Source organism: Ursus arctos, unplaced genomic scaffold (assembly GCF_023065955.2).
Source record: "Ursus arctos isolate Adak ecotype North America unplaced genomic scaffold, UrsArc2.0 scaffold_16, whole genome shotgun sequence".
NCBI classification, from domain to species: domain Eukaryota; kingdom Metazoa; phylum Chordata; class Mammalia; order Carnivora; family Ursidae; genus Ursus; species Ursus arctos.
This window is the reverse complement of record NW_026622830.1, coordinates 30,958,553-30,983,580: the sequence shown is the minus strand read 5'-3', so window position 1 is coordinate 30,983,580 and position 25,028 is coordinate 30,958,553. Positions and strand designations below refer to the sequence as shown.

Genomic DNA, 25,028 nt, shown 5'->3' with positions numbered 1-25,028 from the left:
TGAAGTCCTGGAAGTGGAGAACTGAGTCATTTAGTTCTCAGAATGAGGGTTAATTTATATAATCTGTTTAGCTCCACAGGGTTAGACCAATGAATGTATACTGTCCTTGGATTTTCACCTTTTAGTTTCTAACAAGCATGGTCAGCTGCCCCTGAGTTAGCAGGAGTCTCTCGGGGTCTTCCCGCCCAGCATGGTGTGTGCCGCCCCTCTCCTTTCACACGAATAAGGAACAAGAGGAGAGTGGCTCACAGAGTTGGAATCCTCAATGCTTAGGAAGGAAGGAGCGTCCGAGCCAAGGTTCAGAGCAGGTTCTCATGAATAACCCGGGACCCCAGGATGTTGCACCCCGCACTCCCTACTGCAGGGCTGAATAAGTCTTTGCTGATGAGAAAGAGGGACCATCTGCATAAATAAAGACCCCAGCTGGTCAGCAACTCCCAGTAAGTGCCCATCTGCCACCCGAAGTTTACTGGGACAACTGAGTGGCGAAATAAGTCCTCTGAATTTCTGCCCCTTCCTTCGCCCTGCTTGGCCTGTTCGTGGAGTTGCGAGTCAGCACTTAACCTGCCAGATGTCGGGAATAGAAACTGAGTCACGGGCCCTCCAAGTGCACAGGGTGATTTTATCCCAGTGTCGTGCTTGTTGCTCTTTTCCATTCATTGGCGGGCACTTGTCGGAGGAGACCGCCTCAGGCCACCTCTTCTGGGTAGACCCCTTTGTCACCCACAGCGGTGATTCTGCCTCTCATGGCCCTGTCTTCTCCTTGATGCTGATGTTAAGTCTGGTCTTCAAAGGTGCATCTCGGGTCCCACTGTTTCCTTAACTGGCATCTTCTTCAAAATAAGCCTTAATTCCTGGGCAGTCTTTGGTTTACATCCAACTTAATGCCCCTGGACCTAGCCTGTGTCTGGAGTGCCTAACTTCCACTGAATTAGGGCAAACGAGCAAATTTTGGTTCTTTGATAAAACCTTCAGTAGAAACTAGAGCTTCTCCCAAAAGGGAGGGGTTTTTTGTTTTCTTTTGATTTTTTTCAAGGGTGCTGTGAATGATCGCATTTGCTTAATTGGTAAGGAGTTCTCTCCACATGGCTCATGAACGAAACCTATCTGAATCTAACAGCCAAAGAGAAGCTGTCAACCCAAAGGTGACCGGAAGACTCAGGCTTTGGGGCACAGAAAAAAATGATCCTCAACCACTTTAGAGCTCCCTTCTCCCCCCTTCAAAAGTATGGAATGCTATAAATAGAACCACGTTTAGTTCCAAGTTTCTACTAGGTGCTGAGTAGATAGGGGGATACAGAAACTTAAGATGCGGTTCATGTTTTCATAGACTCTACAGTCAAATCAAGAAGAGCAAAAATAGCACCCATGAAACCACTGTAAAGCCGACAAGGCATCCTACAGATGGAAACCAGGTTGTAGCGTAGAATCAAGGAGCTTCTCCTCTCCAGCTTTCAGAAGAGAGATGCAGGCAGATGGTGGCACCAGGGTTACAAGTACTGATTAAAATCTCAGATATACAAAAATACTAGAATATACAAAATTTCAAAAATAATATACTTTAAAAATACAAAATCCAGAATCCAAAAAAAAAGATTTGTATATTTTCATAAATTAAAATTTTACGTATGCCAAAAAACTATATAAAAAGTGAAAAAGTCTTTGCAACACATACTACAAACAAAAGGCTAATCTCCCTAAGAGCTCCCAGAAATCAATCAAAAAAAAAAGACCAACAACCCAGTAACCTAATGAGCAAAGGATATGAACACATAGTTCATGGAAAAGGAACTAGACTGGCTTTTAGCCTTGTATTGGCGAAGATCAAAAAGTTTCACATACTATCTTAGCAAGAGTGCGGGGAAAATGACTCTCTCATACCATGCTTGTAGATCAAAGTACAAATTAATCTGATCCTTCTGGAAGGCCATTTGGCAATTTCTCTCAGAGTTACAATTCTACGTAGCTTTGACCCCGCAAATCTGCTCCTTGGTATTTATGCCACAGTTATACTCAAATATGTGAATTAATATGTCTGCCCACAAGTTATTGCTACATTATTTGAGAAAGAAAATTGGAAACTACCTAAACATCCATCAATAGGGAAGTGGTTAAATACATTATGATACATCCATATTGTGTTGCTAAGAAGAATGAATCAGCTTTCTTTTGATGTAGAACTTATCCAAGGTATATTAGCAAATGAAGAAGAACAAGGTACAAAACAGTCTGTAGAGTAACTACCACTTGTAGGGACAAGGAAGAGAAGGAGACTAACTTTTTATTTCACGTTCTTTTGTCCATTTCGAATTCATTCATATTGAATTCCTTTGGGTTTTTTTTTTTTTTTAAAGATTTTATTTATTTATTCGACAGAGAGAGACAGCCAGCGAGAGAGGGAACACAAGCAGGGGGAGTGGGAGAGGAAGAAGCAGGCCCATAGCGGAAGAGCCTGATGTGGGGCTCGATCCCGTAACGCCGGGATCACGCCCTGAGCTGAAGGCAGACGCTTAACCGCTGTGCCACCCAGGCGCCCCTTGAATTCCTTTGTTATCTATTACTTTTCCCCACTTTAATATGTGAATTAAAAAACTGTTACAACTCCAGTAATTCATAGTATTTTTTTTTAACGTTCAGTAGAGAAAAGGCACATCAGTTTTCATAAGAGTCCTAGAGGATACTGAAAGCTGCCTCCCAGCTAATTGGGAATCCTCAGTGATTAGATCTCAATAATCACCCTTTCTTGAGAGAGCGAAACTCCGGGAAGCAGGTCTTGTTATCTGTTTGTATTGGTGGTTGGTGGAAGGAAAGAACGGTTAACTAAATTGCCTGGATGAGGAGAAACAGGGATTCAGGCAATGGAGGGGCAGACACCATGTGCTCCCCAGTCTGGGATTTTTTTTTTAATAATATTTTTTTATTATATTATGTTAGTTGCCATACAGTACACCCCTAGTTTTTTATGTAAAGTTCCATGATTCATTACTTGCATATAACACCCAGTGCACCAGGCAATACGTGCCCTCCTTAATACTCACCACCAGCCTATCCCAATCCCCCACCCCCCTCCTCTCTGACACCCTCAGTTTGTTTCCCAGAGTCCATAGTCTCTCATGGTTCATTCCCCCTTCTGTTTACCCCCCCTTCATTCTTCCCTTTCTTCTCCTACCGATCTTCCTACTTTTTATGTTCCATAAATGAGTGAAACCATATGATAATTTTCCTTCTCTGTTTGACTTATTTCACTTAGCATTATCTCCTCCAGTCCCGTCCATGTTGCATCAAATGTTGGTTGAGAAATCATTCTTTTTGATGGCTGAGTAATATTCCATTATATATATGGACCACATCTTCTTAATCCAGTCATCTGTTGAAGGGCATCTTGGCTCCTTCCACAATTTAGCTATTGTGGACAATGCTGCTGTGAACATTGGGGTGCATATGGCCCTTCTCTTCACTATGTCTGTATCTTTGGGGTAAATACCCAGTAGTGCAATTGCTGGATCATAGGGTAGCTCAATTTATAACTTTTTAAGGGACCTCCACACTGTTTTCCAGAGTGGCTGTACCAACCTGCATTCCCACCAACAATGTAGGAAGGATCCCCTTTCTCCACATCTTCTCCAACATTTGTTGTTTCTTGCCTTGTCTATTTTTGCCATTCTAACTGGCGTAAGGTGGTATCTCATTGTGGTTTTGATTTGAATTTCCCTGATGGCTAATGATTTTGAACATTTTTTCATGTGTCTGTTAGCCATTTGTATGTCTTCATTGGAAAAGTGTCTGTTCATATCTTCTGCCCATTTTTTGATTTGTTTATTGTTTCTTGTGTATTGAGTTTGCGAAGTTTTTTGTAGATCTTGGATACCAGTCTTTTATCTGTAGTGTCATTTGCAAATATCTTCTCCCATTCCGTGGGCTGCCTCTTAGCTTTTTTGACTGTTTTCTTGGCTGTGCAGAAGCTTTTTATCTTGATGAAGTCCCACAAGTTCATTTTTTCTTTTGTTTCTCTTGCCTTTGGAGATGTGTCATGAAAAAAGTTGCTGTGGCCGATGTCAAAGAGGTTGCTGCCTATGTTCTCCTCTAGGATTTTGATGGATTCCTGTCTCACATCGAGGTCTTTCATCCATTTGGAGTTTATCTTTGTGTATGGTGTGAGAGAGTGGTCAAGTTTCATTCTTGTGCATGTAGCTGTCCAGTGTTCCCAGCACCATTTATTGAAGAAACTGTCTTTTTTCCACCAGATGTTTTTTCCTGCTTTGTCAAAGATTAGTTGCCCAAAGAGCCAAGGGTCCATTTCTGGGTTCTCTCTTCTGTTCCATTGGTCTATGGGTTTCTATTTTCAGTAAACTGGAAGACAAAGGAAACCGAGAGCCAAGGAAGGGTAAGAGTAACCAGTCCCCACCAAGGGGAAGAATTTGTCTCTGAGTCGGGGAAACAAACCACTGACAGAGTTCTCAGAGAGAAAAAGACCTCTTGGGCTGTTAATAAATGACCCACAAAAACCTGGGACCTTGTGCTGTTCTAGAGCCTCAGGGGGAATGTGAACAGGACTCCAGAGAAGGAAATCCGGAGCTCTGCTGGCTGCCCCAGAGAAATCCAGTGTTCCTCAGTGGGAGCCAGACCTTATCCCGTCCTTCAGAACATCTTGTACTCGAGCCTGTTCTCCTAATGTCAGTTTGCAAATGGAGGCCAACTTTTGTTTAACCAACGTTCTTTCAAGGAATTGTTCTATTTGGCTTTGAGGGGGTGGCAGGGAATTAGGTTTGTTCAGGTGTGGAAGCTTTGATTAATTTTTGGAAGTCTTTACTGACTGCATTTGAGAGAAAAGCCTTATCGGGTGATTTAACTTTGGCTAAAACTCCTACAGCATTAGGATTGTAGACTCTGTGACTGACTAGTGGACAAAGACAGACAGACAGGACAGTCCAATTCAAATTTTAGTGGTTACACCTACTATTTAGATTTTGTCTTTAAACTGTTCATGAAGCAGGGGTCTTCTTTTTGTGGGGGAGGGGGACGGGTTGCTTGGTTTTCGGTGTGCGTGGTGTGTGTTTTTTTAGTTGTTGTATCTTGATTGCTTTATCATTTACACGCCATAAAATTCTATTATAATGATTGTGGTACATTCATATGGTTGTGCAACCATCACCACAATCCAGTTGTAAAGCACTTGCATCACCCAAAAGTTTCCTCATACCCCATCTGTGGTCAGTCCTGGCTCCCAGCCCCAGCGCACCACTGGTCCGCGTTCTGTCTCCAGGTTTGCCTTTTCTAGAAGTTTCCTAGAGATGGACTCACACAGTATGTCATCTTGTGCACCTGGATCTTTCGCTCAGCGTGTTTCTGAGTTTTTGCATGTACTTTTTGTGTGTTTTTGTATGTATCAGAAGCATGTTCCGTCTCACTGCTGAGTGCCATTCCCCTGTGCCCGTGGCCCACGTTTTGTTTATCCATTCACCGAGGACCCTCGAATGCTTCCCTTTCAGAGTTGTTATGAACAACGCTGCTGTGATTATTCTCACATGCGTTCTGTTTTGGTTTGTTTGGGGAGGGTCCTGGGGCTAGCTCCTGAGGTGTGCCCTGCCACCTGGCAAAGTTCACAGAGCACAGACAGACTCTCTTAATGTTCTCAGTCCTCCAGCTTCCCGAGGGCCACACATGCGGGTTCACACTGGTCTGGCCCTGCCAGCAGCTTCAGCACTGCTGAGAAGGAGCATGCCTGGGCGATGGGTTCCCTCTCCCGCTGACCTGATAGCAATGCTGTTCGCTGGTTTGGGCTTGCTGTGGATTTTTACATCCCTTATCCCCTTTTTTTCTAGTGTGTCTAAGATTAATGCAAAAGGAAAAATAAACAAATGCTAATCAACCTGTGATAAATCTGTTTGGGCGCTCTACCTTTCTATTCCTCCTGCATATTTTCCTCACCTTTCTTCTTTAAGGATATAGTAAATTGTACACCCAGGCGGGGAAGGGTAGAAAAATAGGAGTTGTGGTTTAATGGGTACAGAGTTGCAGTTTTGCCAGATGAAGAGAGTCCTGGAGATGGGTGGTGACAGCGGTTTCTCCTAGCAATGGAAATGTGATAAAAGAGAGGGAGAAATAATGGAATCTGAGATGGATCAGTTTGGCCCCTTGAAGAAGCTCTAGAAAATATTTTGACAAAGCAAGTCCTAAGTTCAGAAGTAAAATAAGAGCTGGGGCAGTGGAAAGATAGGTATTTCTTTCATTTACCTGAGCGAAAGTTTATTGCATTAACAACGAATGACCTCCGTGTCTCCAGAGTTTTTGTCCTAAGGAATATGTGCCCCGTCCAACAGATACACACCTACCTGTTTCTTTCTTCAGTACGATGCTGTCCGAATCAACCAGCTCTATGAACAAGCCAGGTGGGCCGTTCTCTTGGAAGAAATCGACTGCACGGAAGAAGAAATGTTGATCTTTGCAGCATTACAGGTATGGGTACTCCAGAACCTTCTCTCTGGAAGAAAACAAAGCAAATTTGTTTCCTTCAAGTGTCATTTTCTTCATACTGTTTCTTTTCTTTGAAGAAAGAACTGAAAGTGGGGGGAGTCCATTTCAACTTAAAATAGTCCTCATAATCCCCACACGTGCCCAACTTACGTAAGGCATTCGTCTCACAATTCCTAGCTCCTCCCCACTGCACGTTCGACCAGTGATGGAGAAGAATCAAGTTTGACTGTGACTAACCATACCTCTCAAAATAATTCAGATTAAAATGTCATTTTTCCTTCAGAGGAGGGAGACCTCTTTCCAGGAGACGTTCGGAACTACAGGGGGGATTGTCTCCAAAAAGAGGAAAGGGCCGATGGATGCCTGTGTGTTTATAACATTTCTAAAACCTCTGTTTGCATCGCAGTATCACATTAGCAAACTGTCGCTGTCAGCTGAGACACAAGATTTTACAAATGAGTCGGAGGTCGACGAGGTAGAAGCTGCGCTCTCTAATTTGGAAGTGACCCTAGAAGGCGGAAAAGCGGACAACACTTTGGTATGAACTTTTCTGGTAACTCAGAACCGTGGCTGTGTTCTGATGAACCGACACATGTAAACGAGCTCTTTTTTATGAGAAAGAAGAGAATCTTGTGTCTGATTTTGAAAAAAGAAAACGTACTTGTCACAAGCTTAAAGCTAGCAAGACCGGACTGGCTTTCCTCAGGTCAGTTCTGGAAGGGACAATGAGATATGTTCCGTGCTGTTAATGGCAGTACTTTTATATGTATTTCTTAAGGAGAAGCTGTGGGGTATGAGGCAAAGACTGCCACCGCTACGAGCTTGTCTTCCCGCACGGGGAGTAGGGAAGAGGTCCCTCCCCTCAGGTCTAGGGAGAACCACCCCGTCTGTTGTAAAGCTATGAGAAGGGAGAAGATGCTTTGCAGATAGAAAGCCATTGTCTATTTCCCTAGTCATGCACTGCAAACTGGGCAAGGTTGACACCGTGAGAGCCTTTATTCTGGGACACTCTAAAAAGCCCCTGAACCCTTTTGACTTCAGGAAATAGACAAAAACCTTCCGGTGAGACATAAACTAATACAACTCTTTTATCATCTTCTTTTCCGTGCAATGTGGCCGCGTGGCGGCTTTATAACCGGAATACCTCCCCCGTTTGACTCACCCGTTGAGTGCCACCCTCTTGTTTAACTGACTACTCCAGTCATGGGAGTAATTATTCGTTTAATGCACATTGAATCAGAGAGGTGGATCTATTGTAATTGGATATAAACAGTAAGAGAGAAAAATGAGTCACTATATTCTTATGGATTTAATGCATATCTCCTTATGATTAATTTCCTTAAAATGGGAAGTTGGTATCATGCAAAAGCAAATACTTCATACAAACTTAATGCCAAGATTCTGTCGAGATTCAGAGCCCTGTCTCACATTTATAGGAGACACGGGGCTCATTGAATTAGAGTTCTTTTTTGTCGACTTCCTCTGATCCTTCTCAGAATAAATGAAAAATTCCCTCCTCCCTCCCTCAATATTCTCATGTGATGCTAAACAATAGGGCTTTTCATTTAGAAAGCAGGCACCAGCCTACACCGCAGAATGAACTTTGAACCAGGTTCCTTTCGAGAAATTAATCAGTGAACTAGACGTAGCTAGATTTACCCACTCCAGGTAAAATTTGTAAAATATTTTGTTTGTACATAAAAAATAGCAGTTTCTAACTCAAATTTTTAACTTGAATGGTAGTGCTTGGTTAATTTTTTTAATCTCTTTTTTCATTTGTGTGACACGACACATACAGAAAAGTGGAAAAAAATATACAGCTTAACAAATTTGTACTATCACCCAAGTCACCACCCAGATGAAGAACTAGAACTTTGCCAGCCACCCAGAAGCCCCTGCATGTGCCCCATCCCATCCCCCTCCCTCACCCTCCCTACCTGCTGAGGTCACTACTAGAAATGTGGCTAGTGTGACTGAGGAACTGAGTTTCTCATTTAATTTCATTTTAATTAATTCACATTTGAATAACCCCATGTGGTGAGTGGCTACGGTGTTGGACGGTACAGGTATAGAGTTTGAACACCACCTAATTAACTACTTATGAAATGTTATCTGCTTTTCCTTAGGAGGACATTACTGATATCCCTAAACTTGCAGATAATCTCAGATTATTTAGGTAAGTCACCCTTAAAGGGGAAAAGGATTACTCCTCACAAAGCCTCACAGGTAAAGAGTCCAGGAATTTAAATTGAACCCTCACTAGGCAGGTTCCTGGTTCAAAGGTAAGAGCATGAGCTTTGGCCTCAGACAGACAATGGGCTGAATCCCAGCTCGACAACACATACTAGCTGGGGTACCTCGGGCATTGTCATGTGCCTGAGCCTCAGTTTCCTGTTCTATAAAATGGGGACATACCTCCTCTTGGTTTTATTGGGGGGATTGAATAAGATAACCTGTATGAAGCATGGAACATGATACTTGGCTCATAGTACGTGCCCAATAAACGGTGGTCTGAACACAGCCAGTGTCGACAGTGAGTGAATGTATACGCTAGACTGGTCATCCGCGAGGCTCGGGACTGGACACCATTCGAAGGTTCTTTCATGGTTTAAAAATCCTTTGTCTCTAGAACTTTGGTCCTGGGCTTATGCAGAGTAGTCACCTCGGTTTATCTACCTTTGCCTGTTAAAGTGTTTCTAAATAACTCCCTAGTTACCTCAGATCAATCTGAAACTGTTAAAAAGGCAGAGGAGTTTTTTATTTTGTGGAAAGAAATAAAACATTTATGATGGTGCCAGGGTGTGTTAAGATGAAAAGAATAAGGCCCCTTTGATGTTCTGGCAGTTACTCATGTCACTTTATGGTTCGTTGACTTTTCTTAACACACGGACACTTCACTGGGTCAGTTGGCTTGAAAAGAAACACAAGTTGTTTGGGGAACACATGATGCAAAGACAGACTTAGAAAGAGTGAACAGTGAATCAGAGATAAATGAGAAGCAACCAAAGGTAACAATTTTTGTCACTGGGTTTCTACCGGTTGCTTTTTTTTTTTTTTTTTTTAATGTGGTCTCAAACAATAGGATCATTAATTTAACTTCTGTGGCATAAATGGTTGCAACCACGCATATAGTTATAGTCAGAGCTACAGAAAAAATGTAATAATTTAAATCCATGAATACATCTTTATGATTTGTTAATAATCATTCTGTGAAGAAAGTAAGTTGCCATATTCTCTGTGTAGAGCAAATTCAGCTCTTCACAAACCACGTAATGACCCCTCCCTTTCTATAGACGTTTTCAGCGAAGGAGAGGACATTCCAGGGTTAAGCCCTCGATCCAGTTCACTTTAGTGTGAATGCTTTGCTCAAACACACAAAATTGTCTTCACAGCAATCACCATATCTACCAAAGGTCTGAAGATGGTGACTTTAATAGATGAAATAGTTTGTGGAAGGAAGAAATGAAGGAGGAGGAGAAGGAGGGAAGAAGCAAAGGAGAAAGGAGACAGAAAAGGGGGAAGGAGAATGGAGAGTGGAGCTCCACTCCTCCTGTTAGCACGGGTGACCCTTAAAGGCCCTTCATTTCCTTGGGCTTCCTTTCCTTATCAGTAGAAGAGCATTGAGCTAGTCCTGGGGACCATTTTTAATTGTTTTTTTTTTTCTTTTAACAGTGAAGCTCTTTTTTTTCCTAAACAAAATCAACTGAACCCACTATATAAACAGTGGACTTCAGTTTCCAGTAACTAATTTAAATGCATCCGATCTAATGCAAACTGCAGTCTTGCTATAAATATGCGTGAGTGCTGGACAGAGTACAAATAGAAGAACTGCAGTCTTGCTATAAATATGCCTCAGTGCTGGACAGAGTACAAATAGAAGAATTGTAAATACGGCTGAGGTGAGACTGGGGAAGTCCAGCTTGCAGGAAATGCAGAGGGAATCTAGTTCTACAACTGCAGAGAGGGATCTGGGCCACGACATAGATACTCATGGTTTGGGGCTGGGATTGTAATCCCTGTGAGAGACAGGAGATGACGCTGTAGGCCTCTCGTAAGGGACTGACACAGGCAGGAAGCCCGTGCCTAAAGGCAGAAACTTGCAAGGGCGGCCTTCTCTGTTTAACAGGGACGAGAAGAGCTGTCCATCTACCACAGGAAGCAGTGAGGAAGTTCATCCTTGCACGGGGTCCTATGTGGGGAGATGAAAAGTCTCTCTGGAGAAATTGGAGCCGAGTCCTGTGCCACACATGGGTGTAGATCTAAATTTAAATGTCTTCTATGATAAGTGAGTTCTGAAAAAAATAAAATAGAAACTGGCCCAGGACCACAAAGCCTGTGAAGCCCTAGCAAATGTAATTACAGAAATACCTGGAGGGAAATATCCATAATCTAGCATGCATGGGCCTTCCAGAGGAAACGATAACCCCCTAAAAACTGAGCTCCCGATAAAAACTACTAACCATGTGAGTTCATGAACCACCATCAAGGAAAGACAGCAGACCCAACAAACAGGAAGATTAGGAGTTTCAGTAATTTTAGGTAATAGAGCAATCGGAAAAAAACATAAAATGAGGGGCGCCTGGGTGGCACGGCGGTTAAGCGTCTGCCTTCGGCTCAGGGTGTGGTCCCGGCGTTATGGGATCGAGCCCCACATCAGGCTCCTCCGCTATGAGCCTGCTTCTTCCTCTCCCACTCCCCCTGCTTGTGTTCCCTCTCTCGCTGGCTGTCTCTATCTCTGTCGAATAAATAAACAAAATCTTAAAAAAAAAAAACACATAAAATGAGTATGTTTAGAATCCTTAAGGGAACTAAAAGATAAAAATTATCATGAAAGAGAAGAGGCAGTATTGAAAAGGAACCAAATAGAAACTCTGGAAATGAAAAATTTAGTCTTAGAAATTTAAAATTGAATAGGTGCACTGAATGTCGGAAGTTTAAAAACACAGCTGAGGGGCGCCTGAGTGGCTCGGTAGGTTAAGCCTCTGACTCCTGATTTCAGCTCAGGGTTGTGAGATGGAGCCCCACCTCAGGCTACACCCTGAGCCTGGAGCCTGCTTAAGATTCTGTCTCTCCCTCTCTCTCTCTCTGCCCCTCCCCCGCCACCACTCACACACATGTGCATTCTCTCTCTCTCTCTCTTAAAAAAAAATAATAGTTGAAATAAATAATAAGATAAAAACACAGTTGAATAGAGAACACAGAAAGGTAGAAATGGAAAATTTTATAGGTAGAATGACAAGTTTCAATGTACATCCACTAGGAGTTCTAGAAGAATATATGGGAAAGAGACAAGTATTCAAAAAAGAATGCTTAAGAATGTTCCATAATTGTTGAAGACAAAAATCCTTAAATTCAGGAATCATAAATCCCAAGCAAAATAAATCACTATAAATGCACATCTTAATAAGGCCAATCATTGATAAGAGAATGTCTTTAAATCAGAGAGAAAAGACAGATTTCCTAACAAGAAAAAACAGTTAAGGGGCAGCAGACTTCTCCTTGGCTAGGAAATCTCTTAAAAGTGCTAAGAGGAAATAACAGTCAATCTAGAACTTTCTGCCCAACCAGCCTTTCAAGATTCTACTTTATGCAAACCCCTAAATACAAACCAGACAAGATACAATCCTACTACTAAGTTACATACTTCATAAAAACAGTTATTTAAGTCCAAACTGTAAGGTGTGGCCACTGCTGGAGAGACTACTTTGGAATAAATGTCTCCACTAGAGGATTACAGAGAGAGAAGCCACACATAAAATTCATTCATTGCCTCATTCACAGACAAGTTCTGTAGTCAAGTAGGCAAGTTACTGTAGCAAAGAAGTTCCAGGCTGACTTACACAATGTGCTATGGGAGATTATCAGTGAGATCCAAGTTATAAATATTAAGACCCCTAAAATACAGTGGAATCCTTATAATACTTCATAAAGAGAGAGTGACCATGAAAATCTTTGGTCCCACTAAGACACCCTGTTAACACATGGAAAAATACTTCTAAGTGGAGTTATGCACTCTTGTTTTTTCAAAAGAATGTGTTCTGAATTTATGACCTCTCAGTGATGACAAGTGGCCATCAGTGGTCAGCCTGCAGATGCTTTCAAAATAATAAACACACTTCACGTCTCCTTTAAGAAAAAGGTGATTGTGAAATGAGTGAGAACGCAATTGGCATTTGAAAGAGATTAGTGCTGTGAGGAGAGCATTTTGAAAGCACTAATTTAGAAATGTTTCCACTGTCAGTGTTGCCAATAATGATACTGCCTATTAAAACAATATTCTCTTGCCCTCAATTTTGATCACATCTCTCAGCTAAGTTGAGAGTCTGTTCAAAACAGGGAAACTGTTAAAAAGAAAAACCTAAGCCCAAAACAGCATCACTTAGACCAAGTGCCCAAACTAGGGCTTAACACCTAACCTAATTACAATTGCAGCTTCCCCCAGAAATGAGTCTTAACCAGTCAGAAGGGAATTTTCTGATCAGCACCAATGAGGTCATCTGTCACATGGGCCCTCCCATCTCCCAGAAGATGAGGTAATCGCCTAATAAGACCTCCTGCCCTTCCCCAGAAGGAAGGTGACCTTGCCTGGACCAGTCCTTTCTTTTGCTAATAACTTTCTTGCCCCACCTTCCTTCTTATGACCTTCCATTTTGTCCCCCTCCTCAGAGCTCCCCACTACTTGCCAGGTTGGATGCTGCCCAATTTATGAATCACTTAATAAAGCCAATTAGATCTTCAAAGTTGAAAAAATAATAAAATAAAACAATGTTGTGTGTACACCTTTAAAACTCAGAAACAGAGTTTTTCTGTGTTAAACATCCTCTAAATGAAGATATAGTGTGTTTAAAACCCACTTATTAAAAATCTAAAAATGCAGCCTATTCTGATTAATTTGCATAAGTGAGTGATTGACATCAGGGAAGATGGAACTCAGTAGATTTGTTGTACCAAAAACCTTCAAAACTAGGTAGATGGCACTCTGTTGTGGACATTGTGATTTAGTGAGCACAGCCAATAGTGTATTTCCCCAACTGGGATTTATGTCACTGAGTAACGCCTCCCTTTTTGAAACAAATTGAACTTTTCATGTTCATTTTTAATTTATATATTTGTATAGGTCTTATAATGTATATATATTACAAATATTACACATAAATAATTATAAATATCTTGGGGGTGGGTATTTATTATATTCACATAATGTATATGGGTAACATCATATATTAAAATAGTGAAAATATTTTAAAGATGGAGTGTACCCAGTTTTAGAGTGGAGATTACTGGCCTAGACTCGTTTTTCTCAAACTTAGGAATCACCTTTGGAAAGCTTAGTTGAAATGCAAACCTTGGGCCCTACCTGGACTTGCTGACTATTAGTCTCTGCGACTAGGGCCATGCTTAGGTATCTCTATCTAACAAGTTCCCTTCCAGTTCTGATGAACAGCAGAGTGTGAGGACCATCACTCTAGAAAATAAAGTCTAACCCCTTAGCCGAGCATTCGAAGTCCCACCCTCGCCCCAACCTATCTTGCCTCTCCTGTCTCCATCATCCCCCACCTGTGGAAATGTTGTAGCTACAGAAACCCCCCTCCCCCATTTCCATTGCTCAGCCCAGTGCCCAGCAGGAGGTAGGTATTCAAGAAATGTTTGACCCAACTCTTGTTCACAGAGGGCCCAGCTCTGACTCACCTCTACCTTTGGCCTGTGCAGCTGCCACCTGCTGAAAATGCTCTTCCCTTTCCTCCAGATCCTTATCCAGCCTTCATTCTCTGTTTAACTGCTGTGTCCTCTGTAACTCACCGTGCTACATGTCCTGGTTAAGTGCCTTAGCATATATTACCTATTCATGGGTGCATCTCCCTCTTGACCTTATGGGCTCCCCAAGGATTCAGATAACGGCCTCCTTCTGTGTCTGTCATGCTCCAGCTGGCCACCATCTCCACTTCTTCCCCGACCCTGTCCTGCCCCAGCCTCTGACATAGCATAGGAGCAATAGTCCTTAGCTTTGGGAAGGAATGGAAACAGCCTGAAGGATGAACTCAACTGGTAGACGAGAGCAGAGGGAATCTTTCCATACTCTCGAAGTCCAGTTGAAATGGAGACGCAGAGCTTCATTCTTAATTCTATATAGAAATATTAAATGCCTAGGATTAAACCAAGACCTTACTATCTTTTGGTTTTAGGCTTATCTTTAGACTCTATTTTGAAAATACTATTAATTTTGGAGAATCTGATTCTCAGATAACCTTCTAAATATGTTCCTTAGAATTATAACTGCAACTGTCAACATGACAAATATGATTTTAATGCAGTGGTTTTCTAAATCTTGGAAATGTTAACTGCATATAATGTTTACCAATTTTGTTTTATACTTTGCGTGTAATACCCCGATTTTTAAACGACCATCTTCTCCCTTATCCTTGTGTTAAGGATAACACATTTTTAGCCAAGGAAAGTCTAGGACTGACATGTTAAAAAAAAATTGCCTCAAATTATGTATAAGTGGGGTTAACACCAGGCTTCCTCTCTTTCTCTCATTCTTGAATGCAGAAATCCACTGCTCTAACAGGAGAGACCCTGATTCACCCCCACGGCCAGCACTGTTCCATGGAACCTTGGACAGCTCATATTATCCTTTCTCTGCCCAGCTGTACCCCCTTTCCTACTCCCCAGCTCTTTCTCAGGTTTTCTATTTTGAATGACCCAACTGAGACCTGCCATTGGCACTACCAGCCTTGTCCAGACCAGAGTACAAAGTGTTCTAGCCCCCACACATCTCACTTTTGGAGATCTTCCCCCCAAAACGTGGTTTTTTGTTTTTGTTTGTTTGTTTGTTTTTTTAGTAACAGTAGAGTCTGTATAGATTAGCTGTAGGTTTTTGTGATTTCCATGACTCACTGGGAATTCTTTGGTGGTTTCTCTTAAGGATCAAGAGGAAACTACAGAAAAGGTTGCTTACTTTTAGACCTAGTGTTTATGCCTGATTCCATTAAAAGCTGTGCTGTCCATCTGGACAGCTTTTTCAGTTCCAAGACATATACTGAAATGACAGATGTCCTCAGATTCATGGATGTTTCTCAAATAATAGTAATAATTTATTGAGCACTTGAGTTATGCCAGGTCCTGCAATCAGCGCTCTCAGAGGTAATCTCTTCCCATCGTCACAGAAGCCTCGTGAGTTGGAGGCTGGTACTGTCCCCGTCACACAGAAGCAGTACATGTGGCCCAGGCAGAGGAAGTCTTCCCCAGGGTCACATCTTAGGGCAGTAGCAAGGCCAAAGTGGTCTAAATCCTGGGATTCTGCATTACCTTCTACATCTCCTGCCAAAAACCCCATTTTCAGTTTTTAGAAACGAGTTAGCAATGGGAAAATTGGTTTCAACAATAGAGACTATGTTGTTTGAACAGGTTTTCCAGACCGTCTGGGCCACTTGAAATTTGCAATGTGTCCCTACATTTCTGGATGGCTGTTACAATGCTTACTGTACTTTAATTTGCAGGCCCAAGAAGCTAATATTAAAGGCTTTCAAACAATATTGGTTCATCTTTAAAGACACATCTATAGCCTACTTTAAAAATAAGGAACTTGAGCAAGGAGAACCAGTAGAAAAACTAAATCTCAGAGGTAAGAGGGTCCCACATCTGGGTATGGCTTCTCATGACCCAGCTGTGAAAGCCAAACCCCCCCTCCCGCCCAACAAAGCAGGGCTTACTTCCGGAGGAGCCTGTCTAGGGTAGCCTGCCTGCAGCTCCTCTTCCCCACAGAGCATGGGCCTGCAATGTGGTGCGATAAAGGTGATTATTTGCAGTCTGCTGTCCCTTCTTCCCCTGTGTGTCCAAGTCTAGGAAGTGGTGGTAATTGGTGTCATCCATGTAGTACATGAAGCATTGTAGGGTCCTGAAAAGCTTTCTAAATTCCAGAACGGTTATGTTTAATTCAGTGTCACTTTAGTTTCTGTTCTAATTTCTGAAAGTGGCTGTGAGTGTACTGGCAACTCCATTAACTGAAATATTTAATTAACCAGTGCACTCAGTTCCCTTATCGTTGTGGCAGTAAGAGAATTCCCTCTACTTTGGTTTATTTAAAAGTTCATATTCATAACTCCATGTTACTATGAGTTAGCATAGCCAAATCGACCTGGAAAATGAATTGAATCGATGACATATTTAAGAAAATCCTAACAGAAGATATTTTTTGTTATCCATATGAGTTGTTCATGAATCTTCTTTAGTTGCCCTTTAATTAATGTTGTCCACTTGCTCCTCAATTTTTCAAATCTGAAGGGCTTATGTTCAAAGTGTTTTTTTTTAGATGCATGTCTGATTTATAGGACAGATTTCTCCGAACTCAGTTTTGTCCCTGCCTTTTATCATTCAGGCTGTGAAGTTGTGCCAGACGTCAATGTAGCAGGGAGAAAATTTGGAATCAAGTTACTAATCCCTGTTGCCGATGGTATGAATGAAGTGTATCTGAGATGTGACCATGTAAGTAAATCCAAAAAAAATGCTAAGTCCCTTTACCTTCCCTAAGCCTAAGGACAAAGCAGCTGAGATGTTTAGTTTCCCAATCAGAGCACTCATCAGTCAGTTATTGCTTTGTAACAAACAACCACAAAATCAAATGACATGTACCAATAAACACTTGCCTCTGAAACATCGGCGGGTAGGCTGGGGCTCGGATGATCCAGCCTCGCGTCATCTAGACAGATCTGCTTCTAGCGGTAGGTCTGGCTAGGCTTGGCTCCCGGCTGGAAGGTAAGCTCACTGTATTTATTATGGGTGCCAGGCTGCCTGGGAAGGTTCTGCTTGTAGCGATGGCAGAAAGGCAAGAGAGGCATGACAGACATGGCAGACCTCCGAAAGCTCGGGCCAGCAAGTTGTACACTGTTATTTCCACCCACATTCCATTGGCTAAAGCAAGTCCATGGTGGGGTTCAAAGTCAAGAGGTGGGAAATTACACTCTGGCTCCAATGAGACAGACTGTCAAATTACATGGCAGAAAGTGTGGATACCAGGGGGATGAAGACTGAGGCCAGTAATTCAGTGCACCACACCAACAGTTGCCCCTGAAGAATTCCTCTTCAACCGCATCCCCTCAGCTGCTAGGACCACACCTGTTGGCTCCCTGAGGTAAAAAAAATAAACACCAACATTCAAGAGCAATAGAGGCCACCACTGACTGGTTCAGAGCCCATCGGTGGACCTGATTCCTCCCTTGGGATGAGAATCTTTACTAAGCATGGGCCAGAGTAGACATAATATGGGAAATCAGTTCATGATCTTTTTCCTCCTTTCCTTCTGTCACAGAGATCAGACATGATATGAAAATAGAAATAGGTATCAAGGAAGGCTGTCAGGTAGCTTGGGTTTTCACCTGTCTGTCCTCCATGGTGCTCAGGTGTCCTTGGTTCATCTTTCAATGCAAAGTTCTCTGCATGGAATGGATCGCAACTGACATTCCTATTCTCTAGCCCCTTAGCGTAGAGAAACTCAACACGGGACTCAAGAGCTCTTGTTGGGTGTTGAATTAGGTGATTGACAGTCACTCAGAACATGTGGCACTTCACATCGTTCAGTTCCTTGCTCGGTGGGTGACAATTTTGTGTATTATAGAGATGAAAGCCCAGCCCACATCCTGTTCTGTTCCCAGCAGGGTGGCTTTGCACTTGAATGTGTGTCTCAGCCCTCTGATGTTTGCTGCAGGAGAAGCAGTATGCCCAGTGGATGGCTGCCTGCATCCTGGCATCGAAGGGCAAAACCATGGCAGACAGCTCCTATCAGCCAGAGGTCCTCAACATCCTTTCATTTCTGAGGATGAAAAACCGGAACTCGGCATCTCAGGTGGCTTCCAATCTTGAAACCATGGACATGAACCCTGAATGTTTTGTGTCACCTCGGTGTGCAAAAAAACACAAGTCAAAGCAGGTACTGCTAATCTTGTGGGTGTGACTGTTTGCAGTAAACTCTGTATTTTCTGGGGTAATATGAGGAAATAAAATGATCGAGGCCATCATCATGAAAAATCGGCTGATGGGGATTTTCGGTATTAGACGATGTTAAGAAATTATTGTTCCTTTTGTTAGAGCTGACTACTGCTAACTGAACATAGAGATATTCCCAGATTTCATTAAAGTTATTTAGTCCCCACAAATTAAAAATTTAAACTATGCTTGCATTAGAGGGAGTTTAAAGTTACACAGATCAACTGATACAAGAGGAATCATTGTCCACGGACACCGTACAGATCCCAGAAAGAGGGACCCAGAACTCTCCATCTCCATGAATCTTAGAGTTTATGTGTTGGCTGCTGTTGTTCCTTCTTCTCCCCAGTGACTGACGTGTTTTACAGAGAGGAACAGAGGATGAATGAACGGGAATGAATTGTCTTTGTAGAGTTGCAGTTGGGCCTGGCATTTATTTTTCTCACTGGGGATCTGAGCTAAAGGGATGATTACAGAATACTAAGTGTATGCTAAGGGTGGCTCAATGTTTTCCACTTCTGCTTAGCTGGCAGCCCGGATTCTAGAAGCCCACCAGAATGTGGCCCAGATGCCGCTGGTCGAAGCCAAGCTGCGGTTCATCCAGGCATGGCAATCTCTACCTGAATTTGGCCTCACCTACTACCTTGTCAGGTGATTACGGTGTTCACTTGCCTCTCTCACTTCCTGTTTGTTTCTAAGTGCCTTTCTTGGAGCCCAGTTTATTCTCAGTCTAGAATATAGAACTCTTTTTAATTTTAGAATACTGTCCTCCCGGGCGCCTGGGTGGCTCAGTCGGTTGAGCATCTGCCTTTGGCTCAGGTCATGATCCCAGGGTCCTGGGATCGAGTCCCACATTGGGCTCCCTGCTCAGTGGGGAGCCTGCTTCTCCCTCTCGCTCTGCTCCTCCCTGCAGCTTGTGCTCTCTCTGTCTCTCAAATAAATAAATAAAATCTTAAAAAAAAAAAAAAATACTGTCCTCTCACAAATGGCCCACACATGTTGGCTGTTCACAACAATTTCCATACCTTCTCTTCACAATACTTACCTGGGCTCCCTGCTTCTCCCCTTGTTGCCCCTAAGTTTTCAAGTTGTCTGCTAGAGTGCTCCTTTTAAGATCTGAGTCAAACCATAGCAGGCATCTGCCCAGAGCCATCTGAAGGCCTTCTAGCTCACTCAGTGTATAAGCCAAATCCTTACAATGGCCCTATAAGACCTTAGCTCTGGGATTTCACATCCTCTGCCCCTCCTTCACTGTGCCCAGCCATACTGGCCTCCTGGCAGGTCCTTGAGCATGCCCCCCAAAAAAAGAAAAAAAAAAAAAAAAGAAAGCTGCAGGCTTGCACTGGCTGTGCCCTCTTCCTACAGTACTCTTTCCCCAGAAGCCCATGTGGCTCATTCCCTCACAAACATCTTTAATCAAATGTCTTCTCTCGCTGCTATCTTCCCTACTCTCTTGAAAACTGTAACCACCTCATTGCCAGTATTCCCTGACCCCCTTCTATGCTTTATTTTCCTTCATGATCTTATCTTCCATCTATATTTCACTTACTCATGACCCTGTCCCCCGATCCGCAGAATACAAGCTTCATGAAGTCAGACATTTTCTATCCAATTAGGTCACTAATGTATTCCCTGTGCCTAGAAGGGTGCCTGGCCGACACAGTTTATTTTAAAATCATTGACTTGACCCTCTCTTACTTTGCTTTCCTCTGATGTCAATTTCACATAGGACAGCCTTAAGTCTCTCCTTTCTTCATATTCTCTTCCTATCACAATAAAAATGCCCTTCTGTAGAACACTTAATCCCTCACTGTCCGTTCTTTGGATATCATTTAGAAATGTTCCTATTCTCTTTTAGAAGTTGTGTATGAATGAACATCATATTCTAGGAAGCAGTTACTTCTTTTAATTCATATTAATTTCTTTTTAGATTTAAAGGAAGCAAGAAAGATGATATTCTGGGAGTTTCATATAATAGGTTGATTAGAATCGAGGCAGCCACTGGGATTCCAATTACAACATGGAGATTCACAAACATGAAACAGTGGAACGTAAACTGGGAAATCCGGCAGGTACGGTAAAAGTTCTTGGTACATTCAGTGTTGAGGCTGTACATGAGTGATCCATCAGAATTGTAGATTACTCCGTTCATATTTTTAGAACTCAGAAACCACAAGCGCGTGCTACTTGTCTGCTAAAATCACACGCAGCTCTGGGCCGTTTACTAACAGGGACAGTCCAAATGGTTTTGAATTAACACCACAAGCTGGCTTCGCCTCCCTCTGGACTTTCCATACAGATTCTAAAATTGCTGAGCACTCTGATTAGCCTCCTCGAATTCAGCATAGGATTACAGAGACACTGATAACTGCTTTGCAGAAATTGCGAAATGAATCCAAAAATGTTTCATCTGCTTGGCTGCCAAGAGGTCTAACTGGCGGAGGCCTCAGAGGCCCAGCTGCCCACCTGGAGAGCATTCCGGTCCCCAAAGGGAAAAACTGCCAGAGAAGGAAGTGATATGAGCAGGGATGACTGAGAAAAGCTTGGCCTCCTGGGTTAGGAGCCCCCAGACCCTCTGTCTCCCATCAATAGTTGCACCCCGGGAGCTAAGTTCAAGCCAAGGCTATAGCATGGGAAATTCTCAATCAAGTCAGAGGCACCTTAGCATTCAGAGGATTTAAAACATCCTGGTGTTGCCAACATAGAATCTTTCCTCCTTCGTTTTCTCATTTTTCCCGTAGAGGAAAAATCTCCACGAGAGGGATGGGAGGAAACCCCCCTTTTTTATTTTAATTTTTTAATTTTTTAAAAAGATTTTATGTATTTATTTGAGAGAGTGTGTGAGTGAGAGAAGCAGGGGGAGCAGCAGAGGGAGAGGGAGAAGCAGACGCCTCACTGAGCAGGAAGCCCGAGGCAGGACTCGATCCCTGAACCTGGGAACATGACCTGAGCTGAAGGCAGCCAGTCAACTGATTGAGCCACCCAGGTGCCCACACACTTTTTTTTTTTTTTTAAAGAACCATGGATTCCTCTTGGCAGGGCTGTTCACTCATTTATGGAATAAAAGTTTGAGATTAGGTGACCTCTAAGGCAGCGGCTCTAAACCCTTGTTGCATGTTAGGGTCCCCTGGGAGCTCAAACACACCACGGCCCGGGCCACACCCTGGACCCATCAAATCACAGTCTCTGGGAGTGGGAGCCTGGCAGCAATCTGTGAAGGTCCACTGGTGATTCCAAGGGGCAGCTAAGGTTGAGAACCAGTGACGTTTGTTTCTTCTGGTGTTTAGAGTTTATGACTTTCAGCTAGGAAGGGGTGCAGGGCTGTTGGGTGTAGGAGAATTCAGGTAAGCCCTTTTATTCTCCATTAAAAAGTCTGCAAAGCACCCTGCCCCTTGACAGAGGGAGTGCTTAGGAAGTTCTTATACGTAAACAAGAGTGACCCAAAAAACTATGTGCCTTGGAAGTTGGAATGCTTTGCCAGGTGTGTGGCAAAGTTGCTACCACAAGAGGGCGCACAGAGAGCAAAGATTCTGTAAGCATTTAGTGGACGTGGTGATTGGGGTTTTTGTTGTTGTTGTTTGGTTGGGTTTTTTGTGGATTTTGGGGGGAGGAGGGGGAGGGAAATCATCTGTAAGCCACCTAAGCAGTCCTCAGCTCTGGGGCCAATACAAGGCAGTTTTTTCCCCATTTTCCCTGTCAGAGTTTAAGCTTACCTGTGCCTTCCTCTTCCAGGTGGCAATCGAATTTGACCAGAACGTCTCCATTGCGTTCACCTGCCTGAGTGCGGACTGCAAGATCGTGCATGAATACATCGGTGGCTACATTTTCTTGTCCACTCGGTCTAAGGACCAGAATGAGACCCTTGACGAGGACCTGTTCCACAAGCTGACGGGTGGTCAGGAATGAAGCAGAGCTGACCTGCCTACGCACAGAGAGTGAGCCAAGGATGGTCCTCCCTGGACAGATGGGATCCTTGGCTCTCACAGTGTGTTCGCTGCAGACTGACGGACAACCCATACTTCCCCACTGGTCACTCAGATGAGGGTTCTCATCTCATTTCAGACACACTGCCTAGCATGTCCTTTTCCTCTCTTCACCCTGTCCTACCAGTGATGAAGAGGCCTCAGTTGCCTTTTCTGTAAAATGGGTGGGAGGGAGACAGGCTAGTACTCAACGACGACGCTATGGCCCAGCATGTAGCCACAGTTATGCAAGTCTGTGGCTAGAAGTCACCGGTGTGCTTCTCTGCTTCATCGTTAAGTCAGCAAAAGACAGAAAGGTCGAAAGCATAGGTAGCCAAGGAGAGATTTTATTCCATAACTCAGGTATAAAAAGTAATTTGTCTTTCCTAACAGAACCACTTTGAGCTCCCATCCTGTGAAAATGGCAGAGGGAATGCCCACATGCCCATAGACGTTTTCCCTATAGGTCAAGGCCTGGGGGTGGGGAGGGGAGAGGTGGAGCTCCCTGGTACTAGTTGGTGACAAGGGGTCAGAGCAGTGACCTGCAAGGTCATCAGTTCACAGTGACTTCTGCAGAGGTGACTACTGACCCATCTGGTCTCGGACATTGGTCCCCTCAGGTCCCGCTTCTGCCACCTGCAAGTCCTGTTCCATTCCTAGGGATCCCTCAGCCAAAGTGTTTCTCGATGACAGGGGTGACACAGAGGTCCAGGAAAACCCATTCCTCAACCTAGCTGCGGGTCTCAACAGCTGCTCCTCTAAGCTGGGGCTGAGGAAGATGGCTACAGTTCTCTCTGTTTATAAAAACCACCTCCCCACATCCGGGTTTCCCATGGGGACTGCCTCCCAGCTGGTCAGGGAAAGAAGGACAAGCCCATTCTCAAAGACCACCAAGTTCAAGGGCCTATGGCCTCCCCACTGGCTTCTGTGTCCAGTTTGTAAATCAGGAGCCAATAACAGACTTATGTTTCTCTGCTTTTTGCTCTGTCATCTCTGCCTCAAGACATGGACCTGAGCCAGGTCATCGCTGCCTCAGCTGTCACTTTCTGCTTTGGTTTGTCAGCGTTGGGAGGCATGGGTTTTGGAAGGAAAGAAGGGATATCCGGGGTAGGGGGAACTATCAGAAGGTGTTTAATTATGTTTTGATAAATGTTCTGCTGTCACAGAAAGGCCTTGGGCTGCAAGGGTAAAGCAGAGGCTGCGTTTCCTTGTTGAAATTCTTTTAGGATGCAAAACTCTGGGGGCCTGGCCAGAGCTCTGTGGCCCAGAACATCACCTGTCACTTTCTTTTGAGAATAGAGATCTCCATAACTCTAGGAGCCACATTAGGACAGCCTTGTCGAGGCAACCCCAGGCCCTGAGCTGGAAGCTATTGCTGGAAATTCCTCTTTCAGCCTCTTCTTAGAGGTGAAGTTTCATGAACCCTCCTCCACCCCCCCAGTTCACCAGGTGAACTTCCGAGCCCTAGCTTAAAGCTTGGAGGTGGCTTGGGCACTTGGAAGCTCTTGGTCCCCATCATAAAGACCTTGGTTTGAAATGTTTTGTATAGAAACTAGTGCTGAGCTTTACTGTTCAGCTTGGTGGTGGTCATTTCTGTGTCGTCTTGCGCTCTGTTATTTTAGAACCTAAGTCAGGGGGCGCCTGGGTGGCACAGCGGTTAAGCATCTGCCTTCGGCTCAGGGCGTGATCCCGGCGTTATGGGATCGAGCCCCACATCAGGCTCCTCCACTATGAGCCTGCTTCTTCCTCTCCCACTCCCCCTGCTTGTGTTCCCTCTCTTGCTGGCTGTCTCTCTCTCTGTCAAATAAATAAAATCTTTAAAAAAAAAAAAAAAAAAAGAACCTAAGTCAGGTCTTTAAGAGTATGTCAGGCCCTACGTGAAAATAATGCTCCTCGATGCCACATTTTACCCGTCTGCTGCCCAGTACCGTTCTGCATCATTTAACCAAAGCTAGGCCTTCAGTGTGACCCTCTTCCTTAGCTTTTCATGGTTCTGACATTTCCATGAAAACACTTTGTCAAAAGAATTAACTGGTTTCAACCAAACTTTCCAGGGAACGTTTCTTCCCCATCTGCACTACCACATCCCAAAGGAATAAACAAGTGTGACCAGAAAACCATAAATGCTGCTATTCCAAAGAGCAACTTAAGGACTTTTTTTCATATTGGGTGCAAAAGGTCATCTGACTTCCTGTGATGAAATTTTAAATTAATGCGTACCTTTCGGCCTCATATCCTTTCCTATCTACACTCGATGGGGAAATCTGCATTTATTATTATTTTATAGGACTTTTTAAATTAAAAGCTTTATATGGATTTGAGTGTGGTCTGGTTGTGTCCTCTCCACTCTGCTGTCTCTAAAAAGGTGAATATTTTCTCCCCCATGAAAAAGGAATGCAACTTTCAGGTTTAAGGCATACTTTCCCTCACAATTCCAAGATCTGAGCTCATTCTTCCCAGTGAGATTGACTTAGAAACCTCATTTAACCGTTGGCTTCAACTCCTTTCCCATTGAAGGTCCCTAGATTTCCTGACATCATGAGCTCTTTTTCCCCAGGTCTACCTTTTAGAAAAAGCACCAGAGAGCAAAGACATACCCACAGGCGGGGG

The 25,028-nt window shown here is 43.5% G+C and overlaps 1 protein-coding gene across 3 annotated transcripts in view; it reads left to right on the top strand.

Annotated features, from left to right (window-relative positions):
* Positions 1–24,728, top strand: part of FERMT1 (FERM domain containing kindlin 1) — a 36,580-nt gene extending 11,852 nt beyond the window's left edge. For all 3 annotated transcript variants that reach the window (XM_057312658.1, XM_057312657.1, XM_026503039.4), the window contains 9 exons: positions 6,349–6,456; positions 6,881–7,012; positions 8,601–8,650; positions 15,975–16,099; positions 16,853–16,959; positions 18,179–18,400; positions 18,983–19,107; positions 20,387–20,528; positions 22,189–24,728. In XM_057312658.1, coding sequence (XP_057168641.1) covers positions 6,349–6,456; positions 6,881–7,012; positions 8,601–8,650; positions 15,975–16,099; positions 16,853–16,959; positions 18,179–18,400; positions 18,983–19,107; positions 20,387–20,528; positions 22,189–22,362 — 1,185 coding nt within the window. In that variant the 3' untranslated portion in view covers positions 22,363–24,728. The remainder of the gene's footprint in view (positions 1–6,348; positions 6,457–6,880; positions 7,013–8,600; positions 8,651–15,974; positions 16,100–16,852; positions 16,960–18,178; positions 18,401–18,982; positions 19,108–20,386; positions 20,529–22,188) is intronic.
* Positions 24,729–25,028: the final 300 nt, after the last annotated feature.